We start from the raw sequence: 19,109 nt of genomic DNA, 5'->3' as shown, positions 1-19,109 counted from the left end.
CAGTGGTAGTGGGCATATGCATGAACACACAACCAGCCATGTGTGAGACACAATTGTTTTATTAAGCCTATCATATCATAAGGGCCACAACCCAAGTGTAACCTCGCAACATTAGCAGCAATGTATGACACTTTTATATTTACCATTACATACCTCCCCATTTCACTATTTCAAGCCACTTAATTGGCATCTGATGCTAATAGATAGGCTTGTCCATATTGACCTTAAACCAATTTTCTTTCAATGTGCTATCATCATGATACTGTATAAGGTTTTACAATATAACCCTTAATAGTCATTCTCCCCTGACAACCACAGATATATTTACAGATATTTGCCTTACTGCTAACAAGGTCCATTCTAGTATTCTTTAGAATACACTGCTTCATATCAGTTATGGCTCGCCCTTGTTTTACAAAAGAAATTAAAAGAAAATGTGCTTTGATCCTTGCAATGACAAATCAAACTTAGAAACTGTACAAAATAAAAAGTCCTGCAAGTCCCTCTGACACAATAATGTGTTTAAAAGTTTGTTGTGTCTGTTGTTTGGCTAAAAGTCAATAGAAAACAGATACCCTGGTATCCAACAAAAGACTACAGTCCACTCTTGCCAAGTGAAGATCACACAGTATTCTTCCACCTTTGTAAGAGTCAGTGTTTCTAAATAAACACAATTTATGGTGGAAATCTTTCTTTTCTACTGAAAGAAAAATGACATTGTTTCATTATATATTTCAAACAATGAAATTATAAATAATTGTATAAATAAAAGGATTTGCCATGGGTATGATAACCGTTAAATGCTCAAAACAAAGAAGGAAAAAAAAAGATCTCCTACGGACCTATAGAAAATAATATATTTTCATGTGTTTCAAAATGATGCGTGATAATCAGCCAAAATATGTATGACAATAAATGTATTTGAAAAATACATGTTCACATATATTTTTCATCCCATTCACGAAGGTCCAAAGTATACATTTTTGGCTGTTTTGTTTGTCTTTCTTTTAATATTATGAAACATATGAAACAACAATTCTTCTTTATAGGGGGGGTGAGTCTCTGGGCTCTTCGTTAAGGAGGAAGGTGGACTTTTTTCATGCACAGAAATATCCTATATTAAGCACTTTAAATCAAATTCAGGAGCAAAGAGAGGAGTTAAGGATGTGTGTATGTTGTGTGTGCACGTGTGCTTGCATGCGTGCGTGTGTGCGCGCACGCGCGCGTGTGTGTGTCTGTGTATGACTGAATTTGCATACATCTTTGTGTGTGTAAAAATAGCTAGACGCATGTTGATACATTTGATATGTATCTCTACTGTATGTTGTGTTTTGTCATGTGCTCATTTGGACACGGCAGCCTTCTTAGTAACGCTTGCTCTCCTGGTTCCTCCGCCTCCTCCTCCGTGCCACAGGTGACCTGGGATAGTGAAACCGTCCACACTCATGCCCAAGGTCTTGGAAGGGATGGTGCTGAACTGCTTCCTGTCTGAGCTGTACTTGTACATGGACTCCACCTGGGAGGAGCTTATCATCCGCGGACCCACGCCGGTCAGTCGTACCAGCTCCTCCGTTTCAGGGTTTGAAGTGTACACGCCGCGGAACTGGCAGCTGGCATCACGGAACAGGACGAGGAAGTGGTTCGCAGGACTCTTCTCCATCTCCTGAGGATGGAATAGAAGAATAGAGAATAAGAGAGTCAGAGAAAGTAAAATAATAGAGTTTGATATGCGATTGCTTGTATCGTGGTCATGTTGAAGGGTAACTATAGCTCAATGCTCAATAAAGCACTACATTAACCATTACATGGTTTGACCAATATCATGAACATAATACAAATGATCAAAGTAGCTGGTAGTATACAGGAAGGGTATGCAGAACTGTAAATCTATACCTCAACTATCTTGTTTTTCTGTGTCTCGTTGACTTTGCCAGCCAGACAGCAGCGAGAGAGAGCACTGTGAATGATGAATTTGTTGGACTTGAAGCTTGGCTCTTTGAACAGCTTTGGTCCTGCAAATAAAAATGCACACACACCCAGTCACAAATACATTTTGGCAAAGACATTATTTATGCATGCAAAAGCAAACTAGTACACACAAACTGACAGATATGTGTCCTACCAGTGTACTCAGGAGCAGGTGAGGTGCCAGGCTCGGACCCAGTCTCCCAGTCCTTGTCTCCATTCCGATTGGTCAGCTGGCTTGGTGACATACATCGTGCAGGCGAAGCAGGACGGCTGTTGGGAAAGAGGTAAAGAATCAGACAGGTCTGTAAAATGATAGCTTAATTTAATCATTTGTGAGTTGAACTAGAACACAATTTTACCATGGCTAATAAGTGAAGCATATGTGATCAAATTCAATTAGACAATAGATTGCAAATGGCGGGACAGAAAAAAAACTAGCTGACAATAGGAGACATTCAATATGAGACATAAGACAAGTAGAGCGATTTACAGACTAACAGAATGATGAGAATCCCACAGGGTTGAGACAAGGTCAAGTGTTGTACATGTTATGTTGTCTACCTGGAGGGTTTCTTAGTGGGGTCACTAGTATTGTTGTCAGGCTCATCAGACGTGGCTGCCAGGTTGAGGGAAGAGTGAGAGTACACCTTAGTCAACTTAGAGACTGGAGAGAGAGAAAGAGAAAGAAAGAGAGGAAGGGAGAGAGATTAAAGGGAGTGTAATCTTTTGATACCAAACACTATGATCTACAGTAGAGTATGAACTGGTCCATAGTCTACATCATTGGTTCTCAAAGTGGGGTCCGGGGACCCCCAGGGGTCCTTGGGGGGGTACGAGGAGGTCCCCAGCAAAAGTAGTTAATATAGCATCACAATCATTAACCACCTAATCCATTTATAAGTTGGCTATTCAAAAACAGCAGATCTACAAGCTCACAGCAAGTCAATTTTTGAAATATATTGAAAATGTTAGGAACTAAATTTAGAATTTAGAATTATTTTAACATAAATCTTCTCTTCTGGGGGTCCCGCGACCAAATACATATCATTTTGGGGGTCCTTGACATGAAAACGTTTGAGTAGCACTGGTCTACATTACCCGGAGTCCCCTTGGCTGGGCTCCGAGACAACTGGCTCCCCTCTCTGGTCATGCTGCGGGGCCGTGAGCGAGCCTTCTTCATGGCAGCCCGTCCTTGAGAGGCTGGTTTTTGTTTCAGCACTTTGTCCAGGTCAGACATGATCCTGAGCTGCTGACGGTGTGCGTACTCCTTCCGCGTGAAATCGCCCCAGCGAGCCGGTGTGGCTGGGGGGGTGGGGGAGGGGGAGGTGCCAGCAGGAGGGGTAGGGCATGGAGACCCCCTCTTCTCCTCCGAGGAGACCGGTCTGGAAATCGGGAAACCTTTTTTTGATTTGATGCTCTTTGGTGTACATTATTAAGCTCACTTTATATTCTGACGTTTATATTAACAGACATACAAATTCAAGCCTGGGTATGTCAGATTCAAGCCCTTATCTGATGTGCATGTGAGTGTATGTGTGTGTATGTGTGTGTGTGTGTGTGTGTGTGTGTGTGTGTGTGTGTGTGGGTGGGTGGGTGTGTGCGTGCGTGCGTGCGTGCGTGCGTGCGTGCGTGCGTGCGTGCGTGCGTGCGTGCGTGTGTGTGTGTTTTTATACACTTGTGTGTTACCTGTTTTCCCTTTCTTGTTCATACAGCTGTCTCCTACTCTTCATCTCCTCAGCTCTCCTCTGCTGTCTCTCCAACAGCAACGCTCTACGCTGGGCCATCTCATCCTCACTATGCGCCTCCCCCTACACACAAAACATCATATATATCCAGGGTTGAGCTGTAGGGGGTACGGGGGGGTACGGCGTACCCTTAGTTCTGACACTGTGGGGGCTGGGGACTCGCGCGTGCACATGCACGAGCATCTCCACATGCACTCGCGAGCACACACGTCAGCCGCCCGCGAGAAGTCAATCATTAATACAACAACGCACCTTCAGGGGCGAGCCGTTTTTAACACCTTAAACAATGGACTCAACGACCTGGCTGCTTTGCATAACAAGAGCTGGTAGCCTACCAGACACTCACAAAGGTATCCTTATCTAGCTCTGGTCCATAGCGTTAGAAGGAGTTCTCCTTAACGCTATGGTACTTTAGATTCTTTCCCCTCGCACCGCGGTAGCGCAGCCTCTCGTCTGTAGTAAAATAAAATAAAAACGCTTTTGGTACTCACCAAAACAAAGACGGTTTAATGGAGTTGAAAGCCTATTCTATTAAGTGGGAACACTCTGAGCCCCCACCTCACGTATAAAATACACTTTTTGGCCAGAAAAGAAAATATTTCACCTGAAGGAAGAATCTGGTCAGTAGGAAAATTCCATTGACCAGATCTGTAGAGGGCACGTGGAGCAACCAAAAACAGGTTTTAATTCCGGTGAAATATTTTCTTTTCTGGCCAAAAAGTGTATTTTAGACATGAGGTGGGGCCTAGCCTACTTTACTAAATGGGAACACTGTGAGCCCCCACCGTGGGGCCTCACAGTGTTCCCATTTAGTAAAGTAGGCTTTGAACTCCATAAAACCGTCTTTGTTTTGGTGAGTAGCAAAAGGGTATTTTTTTTTTTTACTTGTGTTTTTAAAAAACACTGTTTTGAAAGCAATGTAAGTCTTAAAAAAAGTAATTAAAGTAAAGACAAGTTGACTGATTATTTTAAGTACTTATGTGTGGGTGAATCTATGTAAAGGGCTTTTATATAAAACAAAAGGAAAATAAAATAATGAATTAATTGAAACAAAAATAAAAACAACAAATTAACAATGCAACAAAATAATAAGAAATATAAATACATTAATAATCACATGTTGAATACAGTATTTCAACTAGCACTGAGCTGAGTGGCTATGTGCACATGCTTGCGCACGCACGTGCCCGCGCGCGTGCACGTGCGCGCGCACGTGACGTCATAAAATAGAGTACCCATAGTTCAAAAATCCACAGCTCACCACTGTATATATGTATCACCTACAGTATATGTCATGTCATATCATACATATCAATTTTAAAATGGTTATTATAGTGTTAGTGTGTGTGTGTATAGTGTTCTTATTTTTGTATTTAAAAAAAAAAAAATTACCACATTTTTCTCCCCAATTTAGTAATTCTTCTCCCCACACACATTTCTGTGTTGTCACTGCTGCCCCCACCAGGAGAACGTAGAGTGTTCGTCCTCCCGCCCAACACTACCCGCTGACAGGTGCTGCCCCAGCCCGTAGGATTACGTGCAGTGCCAATTATCACCCGCCCTGCCTGGCTTCCCTCCCCCGAACACGAGCCAATTGTGTTTGTGTGTAGACGCCGGATACACCACGGTGGATATGAAACCCACAACCTCCGTGGTGGTGGGCAGCTTCTTATTTTTGTATTACTGTCACAACAAGCTGCAAAAATGAAGCTCTTCTTTCCCTTTCCTCCTCAAATGCACACACTCACCCTAAAGAAAAGACCTATTCCTCCTCGTGTTGCTGATTCACTCAGTTCCAAAGCATCCATCTGTCTTGTCTGTTGTCCTTCCACTTCTGTTTGCTGTTCTGACGCCCGCATAGATTCCATTGCCACGGGCCCTTCCTCTGTGGAACCTGTAGGTTCCACAGCCCGTTCACCGGTTGGTTCCGTGGTGGATTCCGCAGTGGATTCTGCGGTGGATTCCGCATGGTCGCTCATAGAATCTGATGAAAACTCCTGCCCCTCATCTGTGGGCTCGTCGCTGCCGCCCCCTGGCTCTCCCGGGGACGACAGCGACACCTCCATGATGCTGCATTGCTTCCCCGCTGTTACTCCTCTCCCTCCTCCCACCTCGCCGCCTGCACTGTACGCAACAGAGATCGAAAGAGTCTCACTCTCAAATGAACACTCAGAGGGAGCGCCAGAGCTGCTGCCTCCGCCCATGCTTCCGGCGATGCTTCCGGCAATGCTTCCGCCGATGCTTCCGCCTGCTCTCCTGATCTGGGGAAGAGCTGCCAGGCTCCCCCCCGCAGCTGCCGCCTCCCCCTCCTCCAGCTCCAAGCTGAACTGGGTGGGCGTCTCGCTGGAGCTCCCCGTTTCCGAGGCGCTCTCCTCAGGCTGCTGTGGCTCCCGGGTGGCCTGGGGAGGCTCCTGCGGTGTGCGGGGTCCTCCGATGCGGAAAGAAGAGGAGGTCTGAACCTTACACTTGCTCGGGGACACACGTCGCAGGTGCGGGAGGGTATCCACGTTCTGTGGGGGTGTTAAGACACGGGCGAGCGGGGGGAACTTTAGCTCAGAGGGACGCGGGCGTGGTTGGTGCTTTGGGCTGCGAGGGGTAGAGGATGAGTGGATCTTAGTGCGGGGGGCAGGGCAGGAAGACGACAAGGGGATGTTGGGGGAAGCTGAGGAGAGATGAGAACGCCGAGAGGGCGATGAGACAGAGGAAGGGCTATGACCAGCAGGGATGAGCCAAGCCTTACTGGACACCCTAGGTGTAATCTTAGTCGGGGTGCGAGGTGGAGTTTTGGTTGGGGTGCGGGGAGGGGTTTTCGGTGGTGTCCCGAGGTTGTTATTAGGGGCTGATCTTGGGTTGTTTTTGCCTGTAGTTCTCGGTTTACCCATAAGCTGCTGCTGTTGTTCCGTCAGTTTCTGCATGTCCTTCTGCAGTGACTGCAGAGCTTCAGTCAATTTGTGCACCACTTCATTGTAATCTGCTGCTATGGCAGACTCCCCTACTTTCTCTGGTCCCTTTACTTTTTCTCCTCCCTTCTCTTTTTCATTCTCCTTCCTCGTTTCCACAGAGAACGTGACTTGCTTCTCCAGGCGAGGCGGAGGTTGGCTATTTCCCTCAACGGGTCTCTCCTTTCCTTTCTCTTTCTCCTTTTCTTCTGTCTCCTTCTCTTCCTCCTTATTCAGGTGCTCCTCCATGTGAGTAAGGTGCTCCTCCAGGGTGAGGTTGTCCGCCTCTGCTGCCTCCCCTCCCCCCTCTCCTTGCTCTCTCTTCAGCTGAAGGAATGCCGTTTTCCCCAGTCTCTGCCTGTGCTTGGCAAAGATGGCCTCAATCCGTCTCTTCTGGGCTTCGATGCTCCTGCGTTTCTCCTCCAGTCGGGCCCCCAGCTCCCAGGCCTCAGAGCCTGGCTCGGGGCCTCTGTGGCCTGGGCTGTCCTGATGGCCAGGACCCCCTGCTGGGGTGGAGGGTGTATGTGGGGTCCCTGGTGTAGTCGGGGTGGAGACTGACTCCTCCCCTGGAGCAGCCGGTTGTCTCCTTCTACTGTCCCGCCGCTCTGCAAAGCTGGTCATTCGCAGGTTGTTGCCGTTGCTGTGGCCATTACTGGGGCGAATGTTGCCTGGGGCGCTTCTTGGGAGGTCGTCTGATGCTTCGGAAGAGTCTATGCTGCCATCCCGTAGCACAGAGTCATCATCACGTGACATATCAGAGGATCGGTTGGGCCTCTCCCTCCTCCCTCGCCTTCCTGTGTCCCCCACCTCTCCACCTACGGGTCGGTAGAACATTCCGGAGCGGCTGGGGGCGGAGCTACTGAGCTGGGCCGAGTTCTCTTCAGGGCAGTGGAGAAAGAATCCAGCAGGGGCTCCCTCTGGACGTAACCTGGGCTCTGGCCTTCCCCCCACCCCTCCTCTTCCCCCTCTTTCGACATTCACTTCTGGCTTTCCCTTTCCTCCGTCCTTCCCCCCCTTCCCAGACGTGTGGATAATCTGCGGTCCCTCCTCGATGGTGGGGAGCTCTCCCAGGGGAGGTGTGTGCGCTCCCCGTGAGGAGCGATGCGAAGGGGCAGAGGCGCTGAACAAGTGACTGAGGTCCTCTGGGGGACAGTAGGGGATGCAGGTCATCCCCGATGATTTCACAGGGGATGTCATAGCGGGGACACCCGTGGTCAAGCTGTCAGTGCTGCCCGAGCGTAGGACAGTGTTTATGGGGTTGCCCATGACGATGTCGACATCACTGTCCAGGCCAAAGGGAATGCTGAAAGTCACAGCCGAGAGAGGACGACTGGAGAGAGGAGGATAGATGAATGGGAAACAAGTAAATGAGAAGAGGGAGAGGAGAGAGAGAGAGAGAGAGAATGTGTTTGTTAAATACAGCTATAATATAAAAGTAATAAAACATCCCCTACAAAAACTAGTGTCAAACTCTAAAGTGTACCTGATTTGCTTCTTGGTCCATATTTTGTTCTCTGAAATGACAAATAAAAGAACAATATCTGAAAGTATCTGAAAATGCCAAGCCAGAAATAAGACTTATTTCCCAAGATCCCACTCGTTTCTTACCAGGTGACATAGGGGAGGAGATGGGCACAAAGGGCTGCTTGAAGATGAAGGCAGGCGAACCGCTGTAAAAAGACAACACAGTTATACCATGGACACCCGCAACACATTTGCTGGTAAGTGGTAAGTTACTGAAATTTGGCATTATGGTGATGGTGGTGGTGGTGATATGATACCTGTTGCTATTCCCACTGACTGGACTGGTGCAGTCCAGCAACCCTGTGGCATCTAAAACAGACAAAATCACAGTCATTTCACTGTCAGGTCATCAAGGTGAAGGATCAATCACTCAACATATTGCGTGTATTGGTACCAAAACATTGGATGCAATGGAAGCTAGAGACCTGTGAGGTCGACTGGCTGTATGGGCTGGACAAAGTCCGGCTTCTGAACCTCAAAGCACTCCAGCAGCTCAGCCATGAAGCTCATGATATTCACCTGAGGAAAAGAACAGTTTCCAAGTACAATAACTGTGCAGGTATTTATCTTGGTGATGATAAGTTTATGTTCCACCGTATATACTAAAATGTATTGTCGCTGTAAGCACATGTATTCGAACCATGGTCTCCCACGTGGGAATCCAAACATCTACCATTCTGTCAAAAGAATCCCCCTCAGCCAAGAGGGTAATTACTGTAGGCTCCTGGGCTTCACGCAGGGCTGCTCTGTGACATTTGTAAGCCTTGTAATGTAGTCTGCCTACAGGCATTCAGTACATTAATTTGTCCTAGACTATTTTTCCTCCTGGCTCCCTAACTGTAACCCTAACAGTGGCATAAACTCCCCATTACAGTCAGAACTACAGACTCAGTTTTCCACCAGAGTCTGAACTCTCGATTCACCTCTTCAGACTCCACTTCACCCCCTAGCATTTACCTGTCCTCGAATGCCTTCCTGATGCAAGTTTACTATGCGGATATATTTTGGTTACTTGCTCTCACGATTTGCACCTTAGATTTGTTTTTCTTGAACACAAATGTTAAGAATGGGATTTAGATGTTTAGACAGTCTCTCAATCTATTTATGTGACTATTTACCTTTATTGCCTAGAGATCATTACTCTGCTTATTCCGATTTCACATTTGTATGTCGCTCTGGATAAGAGCTGGATAAATGCTTAAATTGCAAAATGTTAATTGCATTGAATTTGTGCACATTGGCCTTTGGCCTTGTAGCCTCCATCCAGTGGGTTAATGAACTGCACAATACACACACACACACACACACACACACACACACACACACACACACACACACACACACACACACACACACACACACACACACACACACACACACACACACACACACACACCATCTTTTTTCACACGCACGCACACAGTTCTCTTGTTATCCTCCTCTCAATGTGTTTCCTATCAGCAGACTTAGGAGACGACGATGACCAATAATACTGGTATTTCTAAAAGATCAGAGTCATCTCTCATTCTGTCATTAGTGTGTATAGAGATTCTCTTTCCATTCGTCTCTCTCTCTCTCTCTCTCTCTCTCTCTCTCTCTCTCTCTCTCTCCTCACCCATACACCAGACTCACTAAAGTCTGGAACTGTCCTTAACTGGTTCAAGTCTTACCTCACACACTCAAAGGTAGAGAGACCCTTGATGAACACTCTTCTGAGAATTATAGTGCAGTGTCATCAGGAGACAAAGCATCAATTTCCACAGTTATGCTGATGACACCCAACTCTAAATACTGCTGTGTCTCCTGATGATAAGTCCTACTGATGTGTATTTTAGTCATTACTTCCTTTGGCTCAAGCAGGACAAAACAGAGGTACAGTATCCATTATTGTAGGCAGAGGTGCAGAGGGAGAAAGTGACAGGTCAAGTCACAAGTCACAAGTCACAGTACCTACACTAAAAACGTAGATGTCATTATTGTCTCTTGTTTCACCACTTAAAATATATTACCAGAGTGTGTCTGTGATGTGAGGGTTTTAATAAAGCCTGGCTTTTATGTGTATGGTTGTGCACTCATTTCTTACTTTATTATTAGCTTTGTATTGTATTGTATTTTTACATTCTGGACCTGCATTTATTTCCACTTGGGAGTTGCATCTGATGTATGACGTGTGCTATTTAAATAAAGTTTGATTGATTGATTGATTGATTGACAAAGGGCGGAAGTGTGGTGGGTCTTACGTGCAGAGCTGGTGGGGCATAGAGCAGGTCCTCCACAGCCAGATGGCAGCAGCTCTGTAGGCTGTTCTCACAGAATTCTTTGATCAACTGCAGGTTGTACAGGCTGTCAGCCACGGACATTGTGTCTTTCAGACACACATCTGGGGAGGCAGAGGAGTAGGGATAGGGTTAGGGTGGACAGGGGTGGTGTCTGCAGTGTGTGTGTGTGTGTGTGTGTGTGTGTGTGTGTGTGTGTGTGTGCGTGCGTGCGTGCGTGCGTGCGTGCGTGCGTGCGTGCGTGCGTGCGTGCGTGCGTGCGTGCGTGCGTGCGTGCGTGAGTGTGCAAGTGTGTGTGTGTGTGTGTGTGTGTGTGTGTGTACCCTCAAGTGGCAGCAAGCTGGGGCAGTAGTAGTGGAATACAGCGGCTATAGCGCAGCCATTCGACAGATCTTTGACCCCAGAAACCAGAGGAAAAGTTGGTGTCAACTTTGACTGCACCTTGTCCTTCCTATAGCGGATCTGAGGGTGAGAGAACAGGGGAAAGAGGAAGAAGAAGAAGAAGAAGAACTATAAAGTAGTATTGGGGTGCAAGAAGCAGTAGAGAGCAGAGACACTGAGGGGGAGCACAGACAAAAACAAAAGATGAAGAAAAAATGTATTAATGAAAACAGAACACTGAGCTAAAGCAGGTGGTCGACAGGCGGCAAATGAAAGATCAAATGAGGTAGGATCGTCCTTCTAGCAGACAGAACTACAGAGCAAAAACATGGGACGATCCACACAAACTGTGAAGCCATCCAACATCCCATAAAGTTACAGAGTGAATAAAATGCACAGAAAACAAGCACAAGATTAACGGTGCCCGCACACGCACGCACACGCACACACACACACACACACACACACACACACACACACACACACACACACACACACACACACACACACACACACACACACACACACACACATACACACACACTCAGACATTCATACAAACAGAAAAACATACATTAAAAAGGCATTGCAGAAAAGACATGAAAACGTGAAAACGTGTTTCATAAAGAAATGAGGGACATTGCTCTGTGGTGTCCATGCAGCAGACTCTGGCATTAAAGGCACTTTGGTGACCCCAAATATTGAGAATAATCATGTGAAGCAAAACTATGAAGCAAAAATACGTTTTTGCTTCACATAAAGGTGGCCCACCAGCCCATACACAGAGCAAGTGAATTCTATCGGGTCAAGAATACTTTGACGTTGTGTTCCCTGTTCACGATCAACAAAACAAGTGCCATAATACATTCGACACAACAACTGCTGCATGTCCGTGTGCATGAGCTGGAACGTGATACTGCAACATGTTACGAAACCCTATTGCAGGAGGGATCAAGGTATGGGTGATTACAACAACCAAATCTATATTGAAGAGTAATGTTCAGCTGTACGATGCCTCCCACAATATGGCTTGATAACACACATATCTTAAAGAAAAGTCAACATGAAAGTGTTCTCAAATTAAAGCCAAATGCATACTTCCTCATATGACGGTGTCGTAGAAAATAACAGTTTTTTAAGTGAAAGATCTGAAGTTCAGTGTTGTTGATTTTTTCTCTTGAAAATCTATTATGTTCTATGAGTATAAATTAGGATTTAGGTTAGTCATACAGGACCATCCAACGACGAGGTTGGAGTGGCTATTAGTTTGTCTGCCCATCAGTCAAGTCAGTCAGTCAAGTATACTACTATGCAGGACGAGGAGGAGGGTGAGAGTAGAGTGGCGTGTTATACTTTACCACAGGAGGCTTATTTCCCGACTCCTTCAAACAAAAAGCGATAGCATGCTGGATGGAGGGGGTAGAGAGAGGGAGACAAGCGTAAATGACATCACGGGAACTGCCACACCAGAGTCGTGAGACATGACATAAAGAAACTGCTCAGGAAGGAAGCCGTCAGCTCTAATAACCGGGTAGTTAGCTGAATGCAATAATGGCCCATGGTAAAGGAACGGAGTCTCATAAACTACATCTGTGTTAACAACATGCCGGCCCGCTACACACCAGCAACATCTCATTGGTCGGTACATCTCTACTTTGTAAAAAGTGGAGAAGAACCACGTTCCCACATTGTTGTCGTCATAAGCCACGGCTCTATAGAATGGGACAGGCAAGAGACATGTACTGGCATTTCTGAGGGAGGGGGTCATTTCAGCCATGGAAGACAGAGAGAGAGAGAGAGAGAGAGAGAGAGAGAGAGAGAGAGAGAGAGAGAGAGAGAGAGAGAGAGAGAGAGAGAGAGAGAGAGAGAGAGAGAGAGAGAGAGAGAGAGAGAGAGAGAGAGAGAGAGAGAGAGAGAGAGAGAGACAGACAGAGACAGAGACAGAGAGAGAGAGAGGGAAAGAGACAGACAGAGAGATAGAGAGAGAAATAAGAGAGAAGAGAGAGATACAATAGGACACTTACTGGGACTAGTTTCCAGTACCAGCGGGTGGAGGCACACTGGCACACAGAAGCAAGGAATGAAAAAACACAGAACACAGAGGAAGAGCAGAGCAAGGTAGATGTTAGATGCTTTAGTGAAACACAGTACGATCTAGTCTGTAGTGAGACATTTTGTTTCAAAGTGTGTGTGTGTGTGTGTGTGTGTGTGTGTGTGTGTGTGTGTGTGTGTGTGTGTGTGTGTGTGTGTGTGTGTGTGTATTCACCGAATCCTGAGCTGATTGCAGGTCTGTACATGTCTGTGATTGGGGAAGCTCTTCATCCTCTGTGCTCTCTCTCAATGTCTGGTTCAGCTGCGTGCATACACAACCACCATTTAACTTTGTATCCTCTTCTACTCTACTCAAGTATTAGATCTGGAGCTGCCACATTATGTTAATATTGTTATACCGTTGTATCTTATCCACTGTTTGTATTACTTGACTGCTTTGTTTAGGTTTGTTTTGAGCCACACCATGACCCTAAAACAATATTTGTTTGGCTCAGCCACTTAGCTCAGTACTTGGCTCAGACATATACGATCACTATACAGGATCTATATTCCTCAATGATGAAAGGCTGTTGCAGTGTTTTAGTATAACAGTGGTGTAGATTATTTTACTCACCCTGTTGACCCAGAAAAGTAGGGCGTTCTCCCACGGAGCACCAGCGCCCATCTGCTCCGCCTCCTCAGCCATCTTCACCTTTTCCACCGTCTCCTTGGCAGCCAGCAACATCAAGGCATCAATCAGGGCCAGGTGTGCCCTCTGCACCAATGGTAGGAGGTGGAAATGAAATACAACTCTCAGTCAAATATGGAGTATGAAGAGGCAGGCAGTAGTGACACCTTAGATATCCAATGTACAGTAACACCAATTTCTTATATGAAAACTCCTGTAAAAAAAAAGCCAGAATCCACAAGTAACGATATTAAGGCATCTAGAGTATAAAAGCCCCCCTAACAAATCAGTACGGTTCATTCTTTAGGGGCCATGACCACAAATTCCAGGTCCCACATGAATCCTCCATTACATTTTGAGATATCTTGCTTAACGAGACATTTTGGTTTTAAGGTGGCACTACAGGAAAAGCCATTGAGGCACCAACATCACATCATAAAGGTGCACAGCAAATGCCATGGCAATTCAGCCAGTAGTCTTCCAGATATCTTGTTTTGAGGACGGACGAATGGACAGACGAAGCGACACTGCCATCCTTAGAGCCCTGCCACTGGCGAGGCTAAAAGCACAGCTATATGCTTAAACACACGTGCACAGAGACACAAACAAACATGCACACGCACCGTCCTGATGGGGACATGACAGAGGTCTTCCTCTGTGATGTCAACATTCTGGTCTTTGGGGGTGAAACCCTTCTTGGTGAGGAGCTGCAGCAGGGATGAGTTGCTGGTAGGGGAATCCTGCGATGCTTGCTGGGAGACCCCGTGGGCTAGCAAGGCCTGCACTCGACAGTAGAACTCTGGGGAGAGAAGCAGCTTGGCGACGCCGGGCTTGAGATGCTCCTGGTCATACTGGTCCTTATAAAGTGGCTCACGCAGCTCTACCGGAACATTCTCTGTATGGGCAGAGACGGGAGGATATCATGACATTTTTCTAATAAGGCGGGACACACTGAGCCTAAGGAAATTGCCGATAAATACAAACTGACTCGGTCCCATGGAATGTTGTCCACAGGGGGACACACTGACACGACTGCAAGATGACATTCTGTGCACCACATGTGGTTTGTGAAAGGAGAAATATATGTAAAGGGTAGATTGAGTCTTGAGAGGATGAGAGATGCAAACACTACACAGTAAAATCCTCAGTGTGGATTTATCCATTTGTAACCCTGAGAGTGTACAAATGTAACAAAATGGACCCTTAACACGAACCTTTACGTATCAATTTGGATACATTTGTGCACTCTCAGAGTAAAATTAACACTCAGGATCTTACTGTGCATGCAATACCAGGCAACCACAGAACAGCAGAGTCAGCATTCCTATTAACTCTGAGTCAACTGCATAGCATTAGCAAACCGTGTCTCATATGGGACCTTCAGACCTGCAAACAGCTTCCTGCATCTTTGTAATCTCTGCTCTGCAGAGAAATGAGGGACAACTCTGCTGGACTGAAAACAAGGGAAGTTTTTCCATAACGGAAACTGGGTGACAATAAATGACAGCCTCTGCAGGGGGATACGATGAACGAACTGCTCCACAGATAATGTAATCATCTGCATGAGCAGCTCAGCTAGTTTAACCAAGAAACTGTGTGTGTGTGTGTGTGTGTGTGTGTGTGTGTGTGTGTGTGTGCGCGTGCGTGCGTGCGTGCGTGCGTGCGTGCGTGCGTGCGTGCGTGCGTGCGTGCGTGCGTGCGTGCGTGCGTGCGTGCGTGCGTACGTGTGTTCATGTACTGTAGCTTAGACCGTTCACATTCAAATACCAAAGACTCTCCTTGAACAGGTCAGTTGCATCCCACCCACCCACACACACACACACACACACACACACACACACACACACACACACACACACACACACACACACACACACACACACACACACACACACACACACACACACACACACACACACACACACACACACACACACACACACACACACACACCCCTCATCTTTGCTGACCCATATTTGGACTCAGTGAATGGCTGCTCAAGGAGTCAGGATAATCTTTAAGATTGGAACGGACTCTTCCATTCCCACAGGGACCGAGGGGAAAGATTCCTCTTCTCTCCTCTCTAATCCAGTGGTTCTCAAAGTGGAGTCTGGGGACCCTCAGGTGTCCTTGAGGGGGTTCCACGAGGTCCCCAGCAAAAAGAGTTAATATAGCTTCACAATCAGTTTAACTACTTTAAACCCATATACATTGGCTATTTGAAAATAGCCTGAATCTACAAGCTCACAATGCGACGCGATGCATTGTGAGCTTGCAGATCAGCTTTTTTCATAAAACCTTGAACAAATTTGACAAATGTTGAATATGTTTTAAACATTTTAACAACACAAGTCTTGAAGGGGGGTCCCTGGCACAACATATTTTGTGATGGGGTCCGCAGCCAAAAATATATTAATTTGGGGATCCTTGACTTGAAAATGTTTGAGAAACACTGCTCTTATCTACAATCTCTCTTCCTGCACTCTGTTTCTTTCTCCCCACAGCACTTCACTCCTCCTCCATTCATCCTCTTCACACTAACTCACAGTAAGGAAGCAAATGTAATGCTGTTGTTCTTAGCTATCTCCCCTCCTTATGTAGCTTTGTTTCACACTATTTTGCCGTTCAGAAAGAGGAGAGATGAGTATAGTGGAGGAGAGGAGAGGAAATGGGCATGTGATCATCACTTATTGTGTGAGAACTGTTAATGTGATACCTTTTCTTCAAATCAAGTCATCCTGTAACTATGGGATGTAGAAATTATGGAGCATGCATCAAGTTATGTAAAGTGATGCAGTGACACACAAATAGAGCTGTGTTCTTCCCTGTCCTTTCACACTCCACAGCGCTGGAGGAGCAATAGAGCTGCCATCACTATGGAAACGGTGGAAGAGAAGTGGTCATTTTGCCCCAGTAAATGAAGAGGCTGTGGGACTGGACTGCAGAGTAAGGGCCAGCTAACCCAGTTAGCTTAATGCTAATCTAATACGGCAGAAACAAGGCCTAAACAATGCCTGTAGTTCAGTAACAAACAATGCCAGAGACTGTTGGTGGGGTGTTGTAACATTGTCTGTGCAGACTTGACATTATGTTCACCTTAACTCAGGTACTACATAATAAGCAGCAGTAACATTAGAATGAATGGCAGTACAGAATGACACAATGACAAGAAAAAGCAGGTTATGTATTGACACTATGGAACATGCCAAGTAACTGCCTTGTCATACACCACCCACATAAACACACACTCACTCACTCGCTCACTCACTCACCCACCCACACGCACTCTCTCACACTCACGCACGCACGCACGCACGCACGCACGCACGCACGCACGCACGCACGCACGCACGCACGCACACACACACACACACACACACACACACACACACACACACACACACACACACACACACACACACACACACACACACACACACACACACACACACACACAGTGACAGAATACATGCTGCTTAGGAGCTTACACTATTCAGTAAGAGGAGACAGAATTTGAATACAGAGTGGCTAACGAAATCTGAAGGGAGAGACAATAAAAAACACACACTCACACACTCTCTCTCGATCTATCTCTCTCTCAAACTCTCGCGCGCGCACGCGCACACACACACACACACACACACACACACACACACACACACACACACACACACACACACACACACACACACACACACACACACACACACACACACACACACACACACACACACACACACACAATCTATCTATCTATTTTAATCTCAGGTGAAATAAAACCAAACCTCAGCTAAAACAGGGTCTGCAAAGCCAATTATTTGTCTGTGGGCCTCCGGCACCAATCTTCATTAAAATTCAATAGGGTAGGCAACCTGGTGGGCCCTTCCCAGTTGACAGCCAACAATGAGACCCCCCCTTCCCAGTTGACAGCCAAAAATGAGCCCCCCTCCCCAAGCGCACACACACACACACACACACACACACACACACACACACACACACACACACACACACACACACACACACACACACACACACACACACACACACACACACACACACACACACACACACACACACCTCCTCCCATATCCATTGACAGGTATAGGCGAGGCCAGACAGAAGAGATGCTGGCACATAAAGAAAGAATAAATCCACAACAATCACGTTACTATGGTATGACTGCATCCTTAACGTAGCAAAGCCTAAATGTTCATCATTGACCCAGCAGTAGCCTACATCCAGTTCTCCAAAGCCCATAATAGACTCATCTTGTATTTGATTAAGACTAAGACAATGTAAACCTATTGTATTGACATCCTGTCCTGTCATATTCACACAGACATGCGTTAGTACAGTTACAGTAGCATGCGACTGCGATAAGGTGCGTGTGTGTGTGTGTGTGTGTGTGTGTGTGTGTGTGTGTGTGTGTGTAACACTGACACAAATTTTATGCGGTTTATTGGCCCATTTTCACCCAGCCCACTTTGCAAAGACACTGCTGTAGCCTTTTCACATTGACATAGTCTCTACTACATAGGCTACTTCATTACATCACAACATTGTTTCCTATGGCTATAGCCTATAAGCCTATTGTTTAGCCAGTTGTTTCAACATAAATCAAAATACAGGCCAGATAGCCAACCACACTGACAAAGGGCTTTGTTGCAACTGCAAGGCACTAGGCAGGGATGACTTCCTCCAATTGGCTGTTCTGTGGCTTGCTACATTGAAATATGACATCATAAAATCCCCTATTTTTTGGCACGTGATGATCATGAACTTCTTAATAATTCTACATTGGGAATAATTATGCCACTGGATTATCAAGAAGGGATGATGGTCTGAGACTGTCAGTAGGTTTCCCATGGCAGCAGCAGGATGCTCAGCTGGATGGAGCATCCCATCCCACACCAAACAGAACAACGACCAAGGCTAATTTAACTCTGAGAGCCATTTATTCTCTGCTATGATCAATTATTAAGTGCCCCGCCCAAGCAGTCGTCTACTTCTTCTGCCTTTATGTGCGTTATAGAGTGCTATGTCTCCTCGTAGAGATAACCGGTATTAAGGCTCAGAGGAGGCGCCCATTACCTGCCGATCCGTAAGATTTGCCCAGAAGCCATCGGACGCTGGAGCAGATCTTGGCTCGGTTGAAATCATACTGATCCAGCGGTTTGATCTCCGGCACAGAGAACGTCTTCTTGGTCGCGTTCGCATCCTGATCCACCATGGCCGAGCTGATCTGATCTGCACAGAGCGGCACCGCACCGGGAGAGAGATGTGATGCGAGAGCTGTGTTCCGTCAGCAGAAATAACGGAGCAGAAATAAGACTTCCGGTTGACGATCCCTTCAGAATAAGAGTACCCTCTAGAGTAAAAAGAAACCATTGAAAACCATTGAAAAACGGTTCATTTGCACATTAAAACTATAAATTAAGCATTTAAACGAAGCTATACAACACATATTATGTTTCTGTGTAACAAAAACGTTTTTTAAAAGATAAAAAATGTATCTAAATGGATAAATGTTGTTCAATGGAGTGCATAGCCTATA

At 46.1% G+C, this 19,109-nt stretch overlaps 1 protein-coding gene across 1 annotated transcript; it reads right to left on the bottom strand.

Annotated features, from left to right (window-relative positions):
• Window positions 1-18,785, bottom strand: LOC311063887 (calmodulin-regulated spectrin-associated protein 3-like; the record flags this gene model as incomplete). Its single annotated transcript, XM_084083515.1, has 19 exons — window positions 1-1,663; window positions 1,894-2,012; window positions 2,123-2,238; window positions 2,530-2,632; window positions 3,067-3,350; window positions 3,655-3,776; window positions 5,462-7,982; window positions 8,136-8,166; window positions 8,261-8,322; window positions 8,434-8,485; window positions 8,602-8,695; window positions 10,417-10,556; window positions 10,776-10,914; window positions 12,192-12,239; window positions 12,858-12,893; window positions 13,100-13,186; window positions 13,499-13,639; window positions 14,176-14,447; window positions 18,647-18,785. 19 exons carry the CDS (start codon window positions 18,783-18,785, stop codon window positions 1,343-1,345), a joined length of 4,827 nt encoding a protein of 1,608 aa, XP_083939641.1. The 3' UTR covers window positions 1-1,342.
• Window positions 18,786-19,109: the final 324 nt, after the last annotated feature.

This window comes from Gymnoscopelus microlampas (genome assembly GCF_963454915.1).
Source record: "Gymnoscopelus microlampas genome assembly, chromosome: 2".
NCBI classification, from domain to species: Eukaryota; Metazoa; Chordata; class Actinopteri; order Myctophiformes; family Myctophidae; genus Gymnoscopelus; species Gymnoscopelus microlampas.
The sequence above is the reverse complement of the archived record's forward strand: the minus strand, read 5'-3'. Positions and strand labels throughout refer to the sequence as shown.